The sequence below is a fragment of the Apodemus sylvaticus genome, chromosome X (genome assembly GCF_947179515.1).
Source record: "Apodemus sylvaticus chromosome X, mApoSyl1.1, whole genome shotgun sequence".
Taxonomy (NCBI): Eukaryota; Metazoa; Chordata; class Mammalia; order Rodentia; family Muridae; genus Apodemus; species Apodemus sylvaticus.
This window is the reverse complement of record NC_067495.1, coordinates 116,405,981-116,426,400: the sequence shown is the minus strand read 5'-3', so window position 1 is coordinate 116,426,400 and position 20,420 is coordinate 116,405,981. Positions and strand designations below refer to the sequence as shown.

Below are 20,420 nucleotides of genomic sequence, written 5' to 3'. Positions count from 1 at the left end.
GCCTCTCAGTAATTGTCTGTACTGGGGATGGGACTCAGGGCCACGTGCGTGTCAGGCAAGAACTTTTCAACCGAAGTGTATCCCTGGTCCTTTTTAGTTTAAAAATTTGGCCTGGTGAGGTGGCCAAGCCAGTAAGGGCACATGCAGCCAAGGGTGACAGCTTAGAGCCTATATGGTGGCAGGACAGAGCTGACTCCTCTCAGTTGTCCCTGGACCACCACAGGAATACTTGAATTCTCCTCTCTCTCTCTCTCTCTCTCTCTCTCTCTCTCTCTCTCTCTCTCTCTCTCTCTCACACACACACACACACACACACACACACACACACGCACACACAGTATAAGAAAATGTTTTAAAAATTGAGACTGAGTCTCACTAAATTACCCTGGCTGAACTTCCTCTGTTGTCAAGGCAAGCCTTGAATTGCCCATCTTCCTTCTCCAGCCTTGGCTACTCCAGGCTTGCACTGCTGAGCCTGCCTGATAAATGCTTATTAAACTATCCCAACAAAAGACCAATGACCTCGTCTGCCACTGCTACTTATCATTAGCTATCAAGATGGAGGGGCTACTAAGGCTTTGTTTTCCTGGCTCATTTGTGTATTGATAGTAAGTTCAGGAAACAGAAATGCACCTGGGTTGGCTTTATAGTGTTCTAATCAGGCCTCCAGTGCTATCTATGCACAGACTCTGAAGAGGTGCTTCAAGCACAAAGAGAGCAGCATTTGCAATGCGCCTATGTTCAATAACCTAATTCAGTCTTTTCGCAGGTCTGGGAAGGCACAGTTCTCTGCTTTGTGATATATGTATATATCATATATATATATGATGAGGCTCAGAGCAGGTCCGCAGCCTATCCCAGTCCACCGGCAGAATCAAGGGTCGTGCTGGATTCAGTGCCCATGTCATCACCCTTGTGAGCTGATCTGTTCAGGGGGACACAGCCATGAGCATAAGTAACTGACAACTGTATGAGGGGGGGAAGTTAGTGAAAATAGGTGCTTCATTTCCAACACTGGCGCATGGGAGCAGTGTAGTTAGTCAACAACATTGTCCATAGCCTTCAGATAGCGCAGGCTTCCCAGGTAGCTGCTGACCTTTCTTGGTTTTTTTTTTTTTTTTTTTTTTTAAGATTTATTTATTTATTATATGTAAGTACACTGCAGCTATCTTCAGACACACCAGAAGAGGGCATCGGATCCCATTACAGATGGTTGTGAGCCTCCATGTGGTCACTGGGAATTGAACTCAGGACCTCTGGAAGAGAGGTCAGTGCTCTTAACCACTCGGCCTTCTCTCCAGCCCCGTGAGCTTTCTTGTTGACAGTAGATGTCTTCTGAGACCTTTCTTCCCTTTCCCTTATCTTCTATTGCTCTTTTTGGGGACAGAGGTGGGAGGTCTTATCCTACCTGCTGTTAGTGTTTAGATGGAGCTCAGCACTAGGTGTCTATTTGGATTCCAAGATTCTTATTGTTTCAAGGAATAAGAGAGAGAGAGAGAGAGAGAGAGAGAGAGAGAGAGAGAGAGAGAGAGAGAGAGAAAGAGGGAGAACAAAGGTGGGGGCATTTTTTCTGTCCCTTCACTTTAACAAAGCTCCCCCCAAAACCCCTAACGGATGTTCAGATATTGACCTGCTCTCACAAAGCATCCTTTACTTCTGACTGCTAAGGCGATGCCACTCCCTTAGACAGAGGTGAGTTCTCGGAGGGGCCAGACATCAGGACATGTGAGTGGCCTCTTAGGAAAACTAACTTTAAGTTCAGGTAACCAGCTTCTGGTCCAATCCAGGCATATTAAAGTCCAAATATTTGTTTTTCCTTCCAATTTCTGTGTTGAAATCCTGACCCCATGTAGCATTTCAGGAGGTGAAGCCTTTTGAAAATAATAAGATCACAAGGCCAGAGGCCTCAGAAATGGGACTAGTGTCCAAAAACCATGCCAGGAGTTGCCCCGCTTCTTCTACTATGGAAGGACACAAGAAGAATGTTCCGTCTAGGAATGAGAAAGCAGCATTCGCCAGATGTCAAATGTACCTTGACCTTGACCGTCCCGGCCTCCAGAACTATGAGCCATCCCCTTTGATTGTTCAGAAGCCATCTAGCTTCCTGTTCTAGAGCAGCTTGAATGGATGCAGGCTTCCGAACCTTTGCACATTGTTCTTTTTCTCAACTGTTCATGCACTGAGATATTGAGCTGCTAGTTCTCAATGTTCAGCTTCCGCCATCTCAGCAGAGGCAAAGGAATGAAAGGCTAAATTAACTAATTAGCTAGCATCTAGGAGGGAGCCCTGTACTTCCTGGTGGATAAAGGAAAGCCCGGAGAGACCCAGCTTTAACATATACTAGCTGTGTACTTCTGAGCAAGTACCTTCCCCATTCTGTTCTTTTCAGTGTGCCTGTATTTGGTTAGCAATCCTTTACTTGGGGTCAGTTGTGGAATTTTCCATCATGTGGATGCTTGAAGTTTCTGACTTTAGACCATTTTGGATTTCAGAGTTCCCAGGTAGGATACTCAAAACTAAGCAAATTGGCTGGGTAGTGGGGGCACATGCCTTTAATCCCAGCACTCTGGGAGGCAGAGGCAGGCGGATTTCTGAGTTCGCGGCCAGCCTGGTCTACAGAGTGAGTTCCAGGACAGCCAGGGCTACACAGAGAAACCCTGTTTCGAAAAACAAAACAAACAAACAAACAAAAGACTAAGGCACTGAGGTGGAGGAGAGTACTTCTGTTTGGGACAATAAGATGACTGCTATCAGGACGTAGTTTTGGCAGGGAAGAGACAGCAGAGCAATGATGTTGAGATAAAAAATGGTGAGATAGGAAACAATGCTATGGAAAGAAAATTGTCAGAGTGAGAGGGCCCACGGAGAGACTAACAGCATCCTTTAAAAGGAGTTACCAACTTTTGGTGATACAACTACTGTGCTCGGAGACATAGGAGTAGAAGTGGGAGTCAGGGAAAAGAGCATCTACCTTTTCAGAGAAGGTGCCCTACAGTTACTTTAGTTTCTTCTTCCCCAGGACCCCCTCACCAGTGGCCTGGAGTGCCTGCACAGAGATTTAAATATCTGCCTTTACCCATTATCTGAAACTACGTGCCTTATGGGTGGGAAAAGTCAGCAAAGGAAAGCAACTGATACTGCTACCAAGGTACGCTCACTTGAACCTTTACAGAGACAGAAGGGATGCTCAGGCAGAGAGAGGTAGGTAGCTGCGGGTACAAAGGCCTGTTGACTGGAATATAAAATACATTTGGTCGGCAGGGCTTGGGGGAGGGGAACTTCTTCACTATTGCAACTGGATGGTTCAGTTGAGCAGAGGCCAAAAGAAGGCATGTTTTGCTTTGCCCCGACAGGACTTTTAATTTGTAACCTTAAAAATTAGATTTCACATCAAAACCTGGATGTACATTTAGAGGCTCCCATTGCATTTCTAAATGACAAGCATCTTCCTGAGAAGAGACTGGTGCAGCTCAGCGGCAGCCTCCACCCGCTCCCTTCACTCTTTTCTGCTACACATATTTAAATGCTAATCACATTCTGTGAGCCCAGAGTTTAGTTCTCTAGAAGGCTTTCAAAAGGCATGATGGCTTAGAATGCATTTAAAGGCTTATTGTTTGGGGCTGAGTGCCTGTTGTCTGGGTCTCCCTAGCTCTCCTGTCCATGCTGCTTCTGAATTCTTACAGACATCTGATTCTGCAACTCCCTATACAAAGGGCCTCTATGCAACAGGACCAGCGAAGTTGGGGAGGGAGACCTGCCAGGCTGCTGGGGCTGGCCTTTTTTCTCTAAAGGTGATAGAGAAGGAGCAACATGGACAGGGCGATCCTGGAGCAAACTGCATGGCCTTTATCCCAGTTCTGTTGGTCAAAGATGGGCTTGGAATCTACAGAACCCTTGAGTGCCCCAGTCTGCTCATCTCAATAGGCGAGATAGCTCAACAGGTAAACTCGCTTGCTGCCAAGACTTGATGATTTGAGTCTGAGCTCCAGAACCTGTCCTGTGTGGTAGACAGAGATCACTGACTTCCTTAGGTTCTTTCTGTATGTGCACTGTGACACACACACACACACACACACACACACACACACACACACACACATACACACACAGACAGGCACGCATATGCAGACAGACATGCACAATAAAATAGGTACAGTAATAACAGGGCTCACTTTGTGAATTGTTGTAAGGATTGAGTGGGATAATGAACTTGCACTTGACTCAGTGCCCACTGTATCTCCCCGCTCGCTGCTAATGGTGACTTTTAGAATCAATCCTAGAGAACAGGATGTGCTGCAGTATGAGCTGATAAGGCCTCTGATTGGAGTCAGGGCCATAAAAAAAACAAGGATCCTTGTAGGAGACTTATGAATGCAGAAGCAAATGAACTTTGGGGGAAGGGACAGCAGAGCCAAACCTAACTTCTGGATGCTTAGCTTGGGTATCTGGGACAATGATGGCCCAGAAAGGGAAAAGTCTAGAGAGACAGTTTTAGGGGAACAGGAGTAGCTGATAGTGCGTTGGAAGTGATCACGGAGATGGAATATATTCAGTGGCACAAGTCAGCAGGTTGTGAGAACCACGAGTCCAGGACTGAGGAGGGAGGCGGGGGTGGCGGTGTAAAAAGGAGCATGAGAAGCTCTGAGTGCGTTAATGGAGTGACCGTGTCCTGTTCAGCAAAGGTTGCTGCAGGTGGTAAGCATCTCAGTCGGACTGGAGTCTATTTGAGCAGGCTGGGGCCTCTGTTTATTCACTGACCATGTGTGTTCTGCTCACTGAGCTGTGCCACTTGGATACCACCTTTGTCCTTCAATTTTATGCACTTTCAGTTCAAGTGCTGACCTGGCCTAATCCTGCTTACCTTGTGAGTTGTGGTGGGGGCAGAGTCCACTGGGGTATAAATCAACAGGGTGGCACATGGGTTTGTAGTTGATGAAATGGACATACCTAATAGCAACGGAGTGGAGGGGTGCGCAACGACCTCATTCCTGGTTCTTTCAAAAGGACTACCAGACTCCAGGTGCCATGTTTGAACCTGTTCCCAGATTCCCAGCACAGTGTCCCAGCCTGTCTCACCTTTTCTTTAAATACACCTGTCTATGGAACCATTATAGTTTTTCCCCATAATTCTTCGGTTCTTAATAAGGCTTATAAATTAATCGCATAAAATATTTTTGTCAACATTTCTTCCATCTTAAACTTTCTTTTATTGAATCCTTTCCTTTTCTTCACCCCCACCCCCTTTGGCACAGTGTCTCACTGTGTATGTAGGTCTGGCTGGCTTTGAACTTGCTATCTTCAAATTCACAAAAATTCCCCTGCCTCTGCTTCCCTAAAGGTTATGCCACTATGCCCCGCCTATTGCTTCTTCAATACACTTAGTACTGCCAGCATCTTCTTGTCCAGGGTCTTAGCCAGGTGGAGATGCAGATAGAAAAAAAGGAGATTTCAGGCACGGGGATATTAGGGTCCGTGAGAGCAAACGGGGTAGGGGCATTTCATTCCACATACAACTGACCCTTCTCCCCAAGAAACATTCTCTCAAAACATGCACATGCATAAATTAGTTACCTCTCCTTCCTCTAGTCGGCCAAGCAAGCAAAAGAAAGGCAGAATAAAATAAATGTAAGCCTGGTGAAGGAAGGGCTCAGGTGGCTAAACAAGACCTCTGATTATTGTCATTAATGTTCAGAAGAGTTCCAACCTGCCATGCTATTAGACAGACAGATTGTATGCACAAGTGTCTGGATAAAAGCCTGTGAAGACGACTAAGCACTCAGACAAAGGCGCCGGCCACTGTGGGTGCTGGGAAAATCTCCCTGTTCAGTTGGCTATCCACCAGACACCTGCTGTTGATTTGCTTCATGTTGGGCAGTGCCACGGAGAAAACCAATGGAATGCAAATGTTACCATTAACTGCGTTCAGGTCACAGCAGCTTGGTGCCCTTGTGACAAATGAAGTAGGTAAACCTGCCTGATCCAGTGGGGGCAGGCGGTTCTTATGGCTCTCTCTTCTTGAGGAATATTGCATTGTGTACTTTACAGGAAAAGAAAAAAACGTTAGGTGTTTCCTGTTGCTTCTGGCCCCTTATCTTACTAACTGAAAGGGATTCTGACCTGGGACTGTGAAGTTAGTAATTCACTAAGCTGCTGGTTCATAGCTTTCCATGGTTCAGAGACTATGCGCTTACTGCAGTGACACCTAGTGGCCAGAGAAGGTAATGCCATGTTTGCATTTAAAAGCCTGTGGCTCTGTCCTGGGTGTTAATTTATAAACAAACAAACAAACAAATATATATATATTATGGTCAAGTTATTATATTTATTAAACCATTAAAAATAAAAATTTGGCTAAGTCATATTAATTGTCTTAACTATATCTTCAGATGACATTTATGATGTTAGCCATAATTAGATGCCAAATCCTAGTATAATTATCTTATATTTTTAAAAACAACCACTATGACTTTGCATTTATTTGAAAGCTGTTTTATCTGTTTTTGTTTTCTTGAGGCTAATCTCAAACTGGCTATTGTAGATGATGGTGACCTTGAGGGTTTGACCTTAGATCACAGGCACATACCACCATACTCAGCTGTGAATGCAGCGTCTTGACATATGATATATGCATTATCTAGAAGGTTCCCAAATAAAGGGGAAATGATTAGGATTGCATTCAAATTCTCACTCTCAGTGTGTCTTACCTGGGTTGGAGGCAGATTGTTATGGTAAGGTGATATTGTAGTGCAGAATGCAGTGTTGGCTAGAGTCCCCTCTAGAGAGCCATTGTTTTAGCACCCAGAACGAGAAAGTAAAGCTGGAGATCCAGATATCACTTAGGTCTCAAGGTTCTATTTTAGGTAGATCCACTAGTGGTAGGTAGCTAAGCTCACCAAACTTTATATAAACTAGAACAGACTCAAAAGAGGCAAGAAAGTGCTGAGTATGTCCCTGGCAGTAAGAGAGATAAGATATTCATCTTCCCGCTCTCTTTCTCTCTTGGTTTTTTGAGACAGGGTTTCTTTGTGTAGCCCTGGCTGTCCTAGAACTCACTCTGTAAACCAGGCTGGCCTCAAAATCATGGAGATACACTTACCTTTGCCTCTGGTAAATTTCACTGAGTTAGCATAGTGGTACATGCCTTTAATCCCAACCCTTGGGAGGCAGAAGCAGGCAGATTTGAGTTTGAGACCAGCCTGGTCTATAGACACAGAGAAACCCTGTCTTAAAAACAAAGAAACAAGGAGGCAGAGAGATGGCTCACAACTATTTATAATGGAGTCTAATGCTCTCTTCTGTCATACAGGGGTATATGCAGACAGGGCTCTACTTCACATAAAATCCATAAATAAATAATTAAAGGTAAAAACAAACGAAAAACAATTAGGGAGAGAGCTCTCAAGAGCAAAAGAGAGGAAGTGAGCTCATGCTGCAAATCCCAGTACCCTGGAGACTAAGGCAGGAAACTCTCAAGTTTGAAGCCTTTCCTGGATTACATGGGAAGATCAAGGCCAGTCCTGATAATAAGATTTAAGGAGATCTTATGCAAATATGCAATGGCAGGGGATGTAGCTCAGTGGTAGTAGAGCACTAGTCTAACTCACACATATCTTTGGGCTCAATCCTTAATACCTAAAACTTAGAATGCTTTAGACTCATTCAGGTCTTGTGACCTGTAAGTCACTTTCTAGGGATATAATGTGAAAAACACAAGAGATTTTATCACACTGTTCTAATACTTAAGAATTAGAAGTAGCCCCATTATTTAGAAACTAAGAAATTTTAATTATTTCTAACACATTCACAGGGCAAACTAGCACTTGATAACTAAACAGTTAATGGCCTGGAGTTGTATCTGTTATGTGATAAGTAAAAAAAGCAAGCTACCATGTAGTCCAAACACAATTTCTAAAAAAATAATGCAAGTGTGTGTGTGTGTGTGTGTGTGTGTACACATAGAAAAAAACTAGTAACTATTAGAATCTATAAGTATTAGAAACCCAGACAGATGAGATGTTTTGTGGACTGGAGTGGCAGAGTGGAGTATCATCATGTCTGAAAACAGCATTGGGAAGCCATGTCCCTTCACGGTTTTTAGCACTGACCAAACTGGCCAAAGTATACTGTAGCAGGGAAACAGGAAGTGGGGAGTAGCATTGAGAAACTAGAGAAACAAGTCAGTCATGTGGGGAAACCAACAAGTGGGACTACTCATTTCCAGTGGCATGCAAATAACCTCAGATTCATTTCTGCAAAGCTTCAAGAACATATAAGTCACATCAGAGAGGCCAAGGAGGCAGACGAGCCAGCGGAGAGAGCTGGATCAGGGGAAGATGCTAACAAGTCAGTCTTGCTTGAATTCTGATTGCCCACACGTGGCTGTGACTCCCTCCTGTTATATCATCGACTGATCAGATTGGTTTTGTTGATAGGAATGCTGGGTAAGCTAGCTCGCTCTTCAATCTGCAGCCTCCATCTTTCCATTTTGCCTTTGTGCCTATAGTGAACACGGTTCCCTGGTAATTGTTAGGACAGTGCACGGCCAGTTGCACCCTTTTGAAGTGCAGCTTCTTTCTCGGGCCCCTTGCTGAACAGTTTTTTTTTTGGTTTATTTTAGCCCTGGCAAGTCAGGAAAGGCACGGCGACAAGAAAGAGTGCTATGCCTTCCCTGTGGTGGCATCAAGAAGGCAAGTTAACAGGTTGCACTCTGCAGTGTCCTCCTTTTCTGGTGTTGTAGGAAAGAGAACCATAAGTGATGTATCCAGGGACCATGGAAGAAAAGGGATACTTATCTGGAAGCTTTCTAGAAGATGGATACATAAAAAAGAGGTACAGGCATTGGCTTAAGCTAGTAGCTGGAGAGTTTAGCAGTGGTTTGCATAGTATTTGCATAAGCAGTCCTGAGCACAGTAGAAAAATTCTTCTGTGGTGGGGTTGTAAGGCAGGATGAGGAGGTGGGTGTATGGAATCAAAATGTTCTTTGTGGTTACTCAACTGCAAATGCTTTAAGGTAATCTGCCTCCCACCCCACCTCACCCCACCCTGGCCCCGCCCCAATGCTCCGCACCTGCATCTTTCTCTTCACAGTGTCAAAGGGAAAGGAGAGAGTCTGGCTCACAGTAGCAGCCATGCAGACATTGGTAAAGTTCTGCAGGTGAGAAAAGCGGTCCCGGGGTCCATTCCAGATTTTTTCTAGGTTCATGTAAACTAGAAGGGAGCCAGCAGAGAAGGGAACAGCACCTGTAAGTCAAGTACAGAGAGAGGTTGCTGTCTTGGGAATCACTGTCTGGATCAAAAAAAAAAAAAAAAGGCCAAGGGGGAAGGTGGAAGGGGGGGATACACAAATGGAATAGGAGGGATCTGGGACTGCTTATGCTCTTCTAGTTAACTTGCTAAAGGGCATGTTCTGGGTCTGGAGTGACAGCACCGCAAGGTCAGGATGTAAGAGTGGGTCACTCAAGGTCGTGCAGTTTACAGTAAATAAATGGTACCTAAAAGAACTGTAAACATATCTCGAGAGCTAGGTGTGGTGACGCATACCAATGATCCCATCATCTGGGTGGTGGAGGCAGGAGGATCAGTGATAGTTCAAGTTCATCCTTATCTACACAGCAAGGTTTTTGGCCAGCCTGGGCTACTTGAGTACATAAGACACTGCTTCAGGCAGAAGAAAATAACCCCTAACTAGATGCTGAACTTGGGTTTGTGATACAGATGTTGACGGGCTTGGGGGTGTACTGGTATTTATAACTTACATTGAAATCACCGAAGAAAAGGATGGACTGATGAATGGCTCTGAAAGATGCATAGACGAGATAAAGTAAAAATATAAACTGATGTATTATTCAGTGAGTGTGTGGCTATTTATAAATCTAAGAACTTTTCGGTGTGTTTCAAACACAAAAAAGGAGAAAAATCAAAAGGAACATGGAGGGAGAAAAGTCATTTCCATGGTACTGAAGAGATGGCTCTTAAGAGCACCTGCTGTTGTTGTAGAGGATTAGGTGGCTCGGAACCGCGGTAACTCCATCTCTAGGGAATCTGACACTATCTTCAACCCCCGGCCCGGGGGGGGGGGGGCAGGGACTCATGTATATACATACATTCTTACAAAGAAAATAAAAATAAAGCACTTCCGGGCTGGAGAGATGTCTCAGTGGTTAAGAGCACCAACTGCCCTTCCGAAGGTCCTGAGTTCAAATCCCAGCAACCACATGGTGGCTCACAACCATCCAGAACAAGATCTGACGCCCTCTTCTGGAGTGTCTGAAGACAGCTACAGTGTACTTAAACATAATAATAAATAAATCTTAAAAAATAAAGCACTTCCATAGAGCACTTGATCTAGTATTGGAGGCTAGAAAAAGACTGTTGTCTAATGAAGAAGGAAACATTTTATGCTAACTGTGCCCTTGGAGTTTACCTGACCTGGCTTAGATGTCATAAGGCCCGGTTAGCATCATATATTGTGTAAGATGGTGAGCAATTGATGTATTATCTGATACTCTCACACATTTCCAGAAAATTTCAGAGCCATCTTCAGTTTACAGACTAAATTTGTCTCTCAAAAAATGAGATCTGGTCAGGCAGTGGTGGCGCACACCTGTAATCCCAGCACTCGGGAGGCAGGGGCCAGCCTGGTCTACAGAGTCAGTTAAAGGACAACCAGGACTATACAGAGAAACCCTGTCTAAAAAAACAAACCAAACCAATCAACCACCAACCAAACAAAAAAGAACAATGTGTTGAACATTTCAGAGTAGCTAGAAAAGATATTTTTAATAAGAATGGGGGAACTCACCACAAAGAAAATAAATGTTTGAGGTGATGGATATGCAAAGTGCTCTGACTTGATCATTATGGAATATATGCATGTATCAAAATATCAAATAATAGCCCATAAATATGTATAAGCACATATCAATTAAAAATAAGAGAGCTGGAGAGACGGCTTGGCAGTTAAGAGTGTGCTATGTTTTTGTGGAGGACACGAGTTTAGTTCTCAGAGCACATATGAGAACACCCATCCAGAGCCCTCTTCTGGATTTGGTGAACACATGCCTCCACACACAGATGTAGATATATATGTACAATTTATAAACAATAAAAAGAATTTGTTGTTATATTTCTTCAAGAGTGTGACTGGTAAGTTAAGATTGGGGATGAATATGATCAAAATACATCATAGCTTCTAGAAAAGTACTTAGTACCCAGTGAGCAGCCCTAAAATATTAGCATTATTATTAAAGATTTTAGGAGTTAAAGTCCACTCAACGCTTGTTGAAGATACAAGATGGGCTCCCCTAGGGAGGGGATTCAGGGCGAGAAAGCCAATGGAGAAGGCTGGGTATGTGGTATGTGCTTGCAATCTTAGTACGAAGGAGGCAGAGGTAGGAGGATCCCTGCAGGTTTGAGTCCAGCCTGGTCTACATAGCAAATTCCAGGCCAACCAGCTCTACAGTGTGAGACCTTTTCTCTAATGAACAAACAAACAAACACCAATGGGGGAAAAAAAGCCAACATAGAGAGTGAAAACAAAGGGAGGCAGCCTGAGGAACAGACAAAGCAAGCTGGCAATGTCAGATGACCTCAAAAGGGCCAAGTATATTGGATAAGAAAGACCTGCAGGAGAGATGTGAAGATACCCAGGGGACAGTAGTCAGTCCCCTAGAAGCCAACTCTCCAGAGGACCGACTGACTAATCTCATTTAGTACTGCATAGATGGACTAAATCAATCCTGGATTTGGCAAACAGAGGCCTCGTGTATATGTAGCTCTGTCATAGGCTACACATACCATTGAGATCTTGCTGTGCTGAATCATGGATACACACAGTAAGGACTCCTGTCAGCTGAGCAGTTTTGAGGGTGGCTTGGAATCCAGGCTTCTCTGAGTCACTTGTATTGCTTGGCCTGCAATCTTTAGGCCTCTAAAATTGTGGTATGGGGATATGTGCCTGCAGTTTTAGTACACAGAAGGCAGAGGTTTGAACTACTTTCACATGTGTCAAAGAACAGCCTTTCCTTGGGCGTCAAATTCCACCTTACCTACAACAGTGAGGGATACTCCTCGATAAAGGGCCAGGAACCCTTCTTGTTGATAAATAGTAGAAAAAGCATGGATCAGGCCCCTGTAAGATGGTTCCAGCATGTTTTGCATAATCAGTCGGGTTTTGATGAGGTCTGTAGGGTATGTGACAGTTGTGGAAACCATGCCTGCAAGACTTCCAGCCACGATGGAGCTCCACTGGGAAATGCGGCCCAGGTCATCCATGAATAGCACAACAAACCTGGTGGTGGGGAAACAGAGACATCTCAAGATATGAGGTCTGGACCATGATAGCATGCTCTGTAGAGCTTCGAATAGTTCTTAGCATTTGGAAGTACTTTACAATGTCTTAGGGTTTTTATTGCTGTGAAGAGAGACCATGACTTTGGCAACTCATAAAGGAAAACATTTAATTGGTGCTGTTTTCCAGGTTCAGAGGTGTAGTTTATTATCATCATGGCGGGGAGCATGACAGCATTCAGGCACACATATGAGCTGCTGACAGTTCTACATCTTAATATGCAGACAGAAGTGACTGTGAGCCACATTGGGCATAGTTTGAACAAATGAAACTTCAAAGCCAACCCCAGAGTTACTTCCTCCAACAAGACCACACCCATTTCTTCTGTTTTAAAGAATTGTTTATATATGTGAGTACACTGAAGCTGTCTTCAGACACTCCAGAAGAGAGCATCAGATCCCATTACAGATGGCTGTTAGCCACCATGTGGGTGCTGGGAATTGAACTCAGGACCTCTGGAGGGGCAGTCAGTGCTCTTAACCACTGAGCCATCTCTCCAGCCCTGACCACACCCATCTCAACAGTGAGTCACATGTCCTAATAATGCCACTCCCCATGGGCCAAGCATTCAAACATATGAGTCTATGGAGGTCATTCTTATGTAAACCACCATACAATATGAAAAATATATAATATATAATTGTACTGGAATTATTGGATAGTAAATTTAAATTCTACCATCATATAATGTTAGCTAAGTATAAGAAAGTCCAGCCACCGATCTGTATCTTCTCCAAATTCTTGCCACTTCACCTCCAGCATTTTTCTGCCTTTTATTTGAATAATCTAACTTATATGTGGGGGTGTGGGGGTGGGGTAGGGTGCTGTAAATGAACAAAAGCACCTGGCAGTTGCTATATCAGAATGCAACCTGTCCATCCTCTTGACACTAATAAGGAACAGAATTTCCTGAAATGAATGAAAACAGAGATTTCAGTCTCCTCCAGCACTGGGGATGGAAGCCAGAGTGGTCACCACATTAGGTATACACTTCTGTTACATCCCAAGTCCAGCATCCCAGAAATTGAGTTTGGAGCCCAATAGACCAGCCAGTATCAACTTTAACTGTAGCCACTGGGCTTTGGCTAGCTGCAGAAGACCCTGCGTCCAGTTAGCTGATTAGGCTATAATGATTAACTAAACTGCCACCATTTCAGTTGTTTTCTATTCCTTGCTCTTTGTTTTCCTAGAAATGCTGTCTGATTGTCATGTGGTGGGTTGGAGTTCTTGGAAACTCCTTGGTTCGGGGAGATATCTGATTGGACTTTGGTTTGGTTTTGCTCAGATATACTCTGTTAAATTTAGTCTAAAGAATTAGTTTCCTATACAGAGAAACCCTGTCTTGAAAAAGCAAAAACAACAGTGATGGTGCACGCCTGTAATCCCAGCACTCTGGGAGGCAGAGGCAGGCAGATTTCTGAGTTCGAGGCCAGCCTGGTCTACAGAGTGAGTTCTAGGACAGCCAGGGCTACACAGAGAAACCCTATCTTGAAAAAAAGAATTAGTTTCCTTTATAATGATAATGATAAACATAGTTGTTGTTTTACCAGTTACCAGAAAAGCAGCAAACAAAAACAGTGACAAGATACCTACTTCTCACCCAGCAGACTGGCATTGACTGGCAAATGATGAGAGGAATGTGTGGAAACTGATAACCCTCACCCTTTAACCTTCACCCTTTGTAAAGTTGGAGAAGCACAGGTCTTTACTCTGTAATTCCACTTCCTGGCTCACAGCCTGGAGGAATTCTTACAGCTCTACACACGAAGACACACCACAGACATTTCTTATAAGAATGAGAAGCTCCAACAATTCAATGTCAAAATGTAGGGGAGTGGATAAATGATGGCATTGCCATTCAGTGGATGCCATCTGGTTAAAACGAACGAGCTTAGACAACTCATAGACTCACAAGAAAGAAGCTGTGAGGGCATACTGATGAATGAATCAAACAAGCTGCGGGTCATCTGGAGTATATGGCAAGCATAAGCAAGAAAACCCGTGAGTATTGTGTAATGCAACCAGGTACAAGTAGACCCATGGGAAGGGGAGAGGGACTAGGACCAAGAACAAACAGGAAGAGGAAGCTACCTTCATCCAGACTTCGGTATATTTAAGAGAATATGTGGGAGCCAGGCTTGTCAAGTCACGACTTCTAGGGAGGCTGTGGCAGAAGAATCACTTGAGCCCAGTAATTTGAGCCCTGCTTGGCCAAGACTCAAACTCAAAAATGAAACAAGGGGGAGTCCCCCCCTCCACCCTTCAACATCAACAAAGATATTTTGAGATTGGTGTTATGGGCCTGTAATTCTAACACTTGGGAGATTAAGACTGGAGAATCTCGAGTTTGAGACCAGTCTGGGCTACAGAAAAAGTTCAAGGCTAGCCTAGTTAATAAAGAGAGACCGACTAAAAATAATATGTGATGTGTGGATGGCAGGCATCAGAATGTTTGACAAACTGTGCTTTGTATTTCTCAGTAGGTTTACAATTTGGTTAAAATTACTTTGCATGGAGTTTCACAAATGCAAACCATAAACTATCTGGTTATAAGTCTTTTGAGAAGCAGGACATCCCTAATGATGACTGCTTACCCCAGAAGAAATTATTTATAGGGGTACCTCTACACAGCACACCCTTCCAGGCCACAAAAAGCAAGTTCATTCCTTAGTGAAGAGGCTGGGAAACCAGGAAAAATAGTACTTTCTGTCATGGAATGGTATAGGGAGAAGGTACTGGGGGATTGGAATAAAAGTAAACAACAGAGTTGGGCTAAAAGAATAGTTTTTTATCTTTTTCAAAATGAAAGCGTTCCCAGTTCTTTGGCTCTCAAACTTCCATTGAAAGGGTAGCTGTCCTGGTGTCTGGGTGACAGGGTGACAGCTGGCCTGAGGAATAATGAGTGGGCATTCAGGTGACACCAGCTGAGGAATCCCAGGCTACTGCTTCTGCTCCTGTGAAAAGGAGTTCATTCCTAACGTCTCCTTCAAGCGGTTATTGGTGCATCTCAATTGGACTCCTGGCTTTGCTCCCAGCATCAAAGGGAAATGATACACAGACAATTAAAGCTGGCATTTGCCAGTGGCCTACGGACTTCTGTGTTAATGCTGGCTTACTGCTTTTTTTCCCTGGCCAGTAAAGTTGGAAGGACAGGAGACATAGGAAGTAGAAATGATCATCATATTGTCTGTAGCAAGCCAAAAAAAAATATACTTGGGAGTTTGGAATGCAAAAACACCATTCTTTCTCAGGATCCCATTCTCATTCCCTAAACCACTCCGCCATCTAGGACATAGGTTAATTTATTGTCCATTTGTTGACCTACTGTAATGTGCCAGACACTGGGCTAGTTCTCAGCTCAGATCACATAGGAAAGAGCTCAGCAGTCCTGACAAGGAAATGACTGATAGAGGCATCTAGGTGGAAACAGGCCCTTGGCTTACTAGAGTCCTTGAACTATCCTATGTTGGCTTGTTGTATGAAGTAGTCTTATCAAATGTAGAAAATGAAAAAAGAAGAACTGAAGGAAGTTCTTTCTTCCCAGACTCTTAAGCACTAATCTTCCCTTAGGATAGCAAAGTCAGGGGGTTGGACAGATGGATGACTCAGTGGTTAAGAGCAGTGGCTGCTCTTCCAGAGGACGGAGGTTTGGTTCCTACTACCCACATGGTGGTTCACAACCATCTGTAAGTCCAGTTTCAGGGGACCTGGAGCCCTGTTCTGACCTCTGTGGGTACTAGGGATGTACACAGTGCACATAAGTACATGCAGGCAAACACTCACACACATTAAAATAAATAGTCAAGATAGATAACCTCGTTAGACTACCAATGGCATCACTATGGTCCTTATATCTTAAAAATTCTTGTCTGATTATGTGGGGCAGCAGTGCCCCAATTTTGTTCTTCCTCGTGGACATATGAGCACAGAAGATTTTTTTTTCAGGGAGGCTGAATGCATTAGTGACCTGCAGGTACCCCTTCCTTCCTTTCAGCTAGCTCAGATTCTACGCACATCCCTGGATATATGTGATCACTACTTGTGATGCTAACACAAGCTAGCAGCCAGCATACCCCAACACAAGCTCATGACTGGTTATGTAATAAGGATATGGTGGTGGTTCTGAGCATTTCATAACTGCAGGGACCCAAACCAATGCATATTCAGATTAACAAGCAGGAAAGTTGGAGGAGGACCCTTCTTTTTGACGCATTTGAAAGCCACCCATTGTATCAGCTATTCTTTGCTTGTGACAGAAGCATAGCACCCAACACAAACCAGTCATCTCCTTTCATTGTCGATCCAGTTAAGCAGCCATTCTAGCAGTGTGGGAGGAGCCAGAACCCTGGACTAAGGAGCCAGAGGACCTGTTTTTAAGCTCGAGCTCTGTCATTGTAATTATGGACAATTTTTTTCATCCACTCTATTCACTGATTACGCTGGAGGTTTTGTTCCAATCAGACAGTGTACTGTTATTCCCAGTCACCTATTTCGCAATTTCGTGGCCAGGAGAGAGTAAAATGAATGGATGTGCTGATTAGCCATGACTGTCGTCTTTATGCAGGGCAGATGGGCCTCATGACTAATCAACCTTTCTAGCTGCACCTTGCCTTTCACTGGCACGTTTCTCTTCAGTTTTCAGAAAGAAACGAATCTGTCAGGAAATAAAATCAGCAAGCCTAGTCTATGTAATTCTGTGCTCTTCTGTCACCGACCCATCCCAGATCCTCTCAGCTGCTGCGTGGTGTGTCAGGCTTCTAGCTACTGCTACCACCCACAGCTTTTCTCCTCTCCCACCCTACCCGATTACCAAGAGACAATCACTCCCCCTTGATTTTCTATTAATCCCAGCACTTCCCCCACCCTGCATAAATATTTCCCACAGCCATCCTCACATACCAAGTGTGATTTTCAAGATCTCTCCACCCCGCTTTGCCAGCTGGTTGTGCTGCATACCTTCCCTCTTCTTTGCCTGTGCCGACATTCCCTGCAACGCCTCATCTTGGCCCACCGGAGCAGTCCTACTTATTCTCCCAAGGGCAAACTCAGATCTTTTCTTCTCTTCTGTGACACCTCCCCATCTTCTCATGGCTCATCTGGTGTCCGTTTCCATAGCATTTGATTCACAGCAGTCACATGCCACCTCGGACTTTATGTGTGTGGATGGAGACGTTTTTTGTCTTTTGTCTTTTTTTTTTTTTTTTTTTTTTTTTTTTTTTTTTTTTTTACCAAGTACATTAGAAACTGAGGTAGGGGACCATACTTCCTTTGTTCTTGCATTTCCTCTAGCTTCATGTCTGTGGTGGTTACTTGTGTGTCCTAACTAATATCAAATGAATGCAGAAGGGAAGGTGGCATGATGTGCTACATACAGTACAAGGTTTGGAACTAGAAGGCCAAGTGGTAATACTGTCACAGATTTGAGGTGTCCCAGCATGAGCTCAGTTCTACATCAGTAAATATGGACATACTGCTTCCTGTCCTGTGTCATGTGATAATGGGATCTGGGCATCAGATGCCCTCTGATGGTGTGTCTGAAGACAGCAACAGTGTACTCAGATAAAATAAATCAATAAATCTTTTAAAAAAAGATGGCTAAAAGAAAAGCCATGCCATTAGAATCAGGCTTAGAAAATCTGTTCCTTCCCCCTGCTCCTTTGTACACATTCTATTTTATCCAAGGAAACATTTCCCTAGCATTTTGTGGAGAAGAGAGGGAAATAGGGAAAAATCGAATCATTAAAAATCAAGACCACGCTGGGCAGTGGTAGCCATACCAATCCCAGCACTTGGGAGGCAGAGGCAGGCAGATTTCTGAGTTCGAGGCCAACCTGGTCTACACAGTGAGTTCCAGGACAACGAGGGCTACACGGAGAAACCCTGTCTCAAAACAAACAAACAAACAAAAAAAAGTCAAGACCGCAGGCCAGATGTTGCTGGGGGGAAACAGCCGAAGCCACAGAGAATGCTGGGTGGGAACACTATAAAGGTAAGGATGATTCCATTCAGAGCATCAATTGCCAGGCAAGCCTCCCATCCCAGCTCCGGCCTTGGCCTTTCAAGTAACCACCTGACTCTCTCTCAAGGCTGAACTGTGGTTCCGGCTGACCAGCTCCTAGGCCTGGGAATCCAGTGATAAAGCGCCTCCCTCGCCTGCTCCAAGGCCGGGGGGGTCTTTTACTTCCAGCGCTGGAAACAAAGTAAAAACAAAACAAAGAGAGCCTTGACCACCTCCCTTCTGTAGGCTGCTTGTCTAATTCCGGGCCAAGGCCGTCTCTAGAGCTGGCAGTGTGCCTATGGAATGAAGAACTTACAGACCATCGTCCCCACTAGAGAAACAGCCCCTCCTCCAGAGTTGCCATCACTGGCTTTCTGTTTTAGGCTTTCTTTCCAGCTCCCGTGCAAATCTCCTTGAGCTCTTTTTAAGGTCACTCACTTGCACCCATCATTTGCATCTCTAGATCTTACCCTCGCAGCAGCAGCAGCAGCAGCAGCAGCAGCAGCAGCAGCAGCAGCAGCGGGTGATGTGGGAGAAGGTGAGAAAACTCCACAGGATGACAGCCAGGAGTTGGGGAAACATCAGAGACGAGTCCCTGCTGGGGAAAGGACTGCAGGCCCCATGGGATCCTCAAGCCAAGTTAGGCTGAGTCGGGGTTGGGGATGGTGGACAGAAATCTTTTTGAGGCAACACACTGGTCCCTCTTCCTGGTACTAAGCACTGACTCCTTAGGACACTGGTCTCACTTTTTACACACCATCAAGAGCGCTCTCTACTGGGGCTGGCTGGAGAGATGGCTCAGAGGTTAAGGGCACTGACTGCTCTTCTGGAGGTTCTGAGTTCAAATCCCAGTAACCACATAGTGGCTCACAACCATTCCTAATGAGATCTCCCTAATATAAATAATTAATCTTTTTTAAAAAAGTGTTCTCTCCTAAGCCAGAAAAGCAAACATTTTCAAGTTACTAGACCTTGGGAATGGATAGACCTTATCTCCTTGGTAAGCCGTTTTGTTTCTTTACCCCCAGCCATCATTCATTTGCTAATTCTGCCTCCTCCCAGAAAGACTCAAGAGTTCATAAAACTGCAGGTCACTGGGTAAGAATCTCAAGAGCATGTGAAAAATTGCGACTGTACTTTAGGGGCTACACATATGGCCCTGTAGCCCCCCAAGGTCAACCTCCACCCCCACCCGACTCCCGCCCGGTTTTCTAGAAGAAAGGGGAACTGAGACTTCTTCGGATTCATCAGGGTGGTAGCTCTACCATCCCAGTCCGACCTCCCGACCCCTCCCACCCGGCTCTTACTTTCGGTAGGCGGCCAGCTGCACCACGCTGCAGGGGAAGAGGCGCAGACACGCCACGCCATTCCCTTTCCATAGGGCCCTTGGCCCCTCGGATAGCCACACGCGGCGTCCGGTGGCCCAGAGCCCCTGGGAGTGGCTTTGCACCTTGCCGACTTGGGCCAGCACAGTGGCGAGCTCCAGGGGCGCGGTGAGGCTGAGGCTGAACGACCCCGCCAGCCCCGCACACAGGAGCCGTTGACTGCCGGTTAGCCGGCCATCCCGCCTCCACGTAGCCATCCAGCCCCAGCCGTGTGCTGGCCACCTCGTGCCTGGTGCCCTGGGCTCGCGGGGCAGTTAAAGTAGTCAGGCCAGGAGGCCCCGCCCGGCGTGGGGCGGACTCGTGAGAAGAACTGGGGAAGCCAGACTTGTGCCCGCCCGAGCAGCGCCTCAGGGATAGGGTGGGATCAAAGGCGACTCTCAGGTATCCGAGGCATGCTCAGTCTCTGTGTTTGCAATGCATTAGGCAAGACTGAGGCTTCCATTTTCTGTGACGAATTGTCACTCTGTTCTTTCAAGGCCTAGCCAGCAACACATATTTCCGAGGTATTCCCTTGGGTACCTTGCTTCTTCTGGGTCCCTTTGCACATTCTATCTCCTACCCCTTCCCCTGACTATCCTCTCTTCCATCAGCCTGTTTTATTTTAAATCCAGAGCGCAGAAAAGACAGACCTTGAATAACAACCCCAGCTGCTACCTAGTAGACACTTGCCAAACATTCAGTGGTGCAT

The 20,420-nt window shown here is 45.1% G+C and overlaps 1 protein-coding gene across 1 annotated transcript in view; it reads right to left on the bottom strand.

Moving 5' to 3' along the window:
* Slc25a43 (solute carrier family 25 member 43) overlaps positions 1-20,036 on the bottom strand; it is a 28,744-nt gene extending 8,708 nt beyond the window's left edge. The window contains exons 1-3 of the mRNA XM_052171191.1: positions 19,655-20,036; positions 12,048-12,289; positions 9,068-9,240 (exon numbers count right to left, since the gene is read on the bottom strand). Coding sequence (XP_052027151.1) covers positions 9,068-9,240; positions 12,048-12,289; positions 19,655-19,929 — 690 coding nt within the window. The 5' untranslated portion in view covers positions 19,930-20,036. The remainder of the gene's footprint in view (positions 1-9,067; positions 9,241-12,047; positions 12,290-19,654) is intronic.
* Positions 20,037-20,420: the final 384 nt, after the last annotated feature.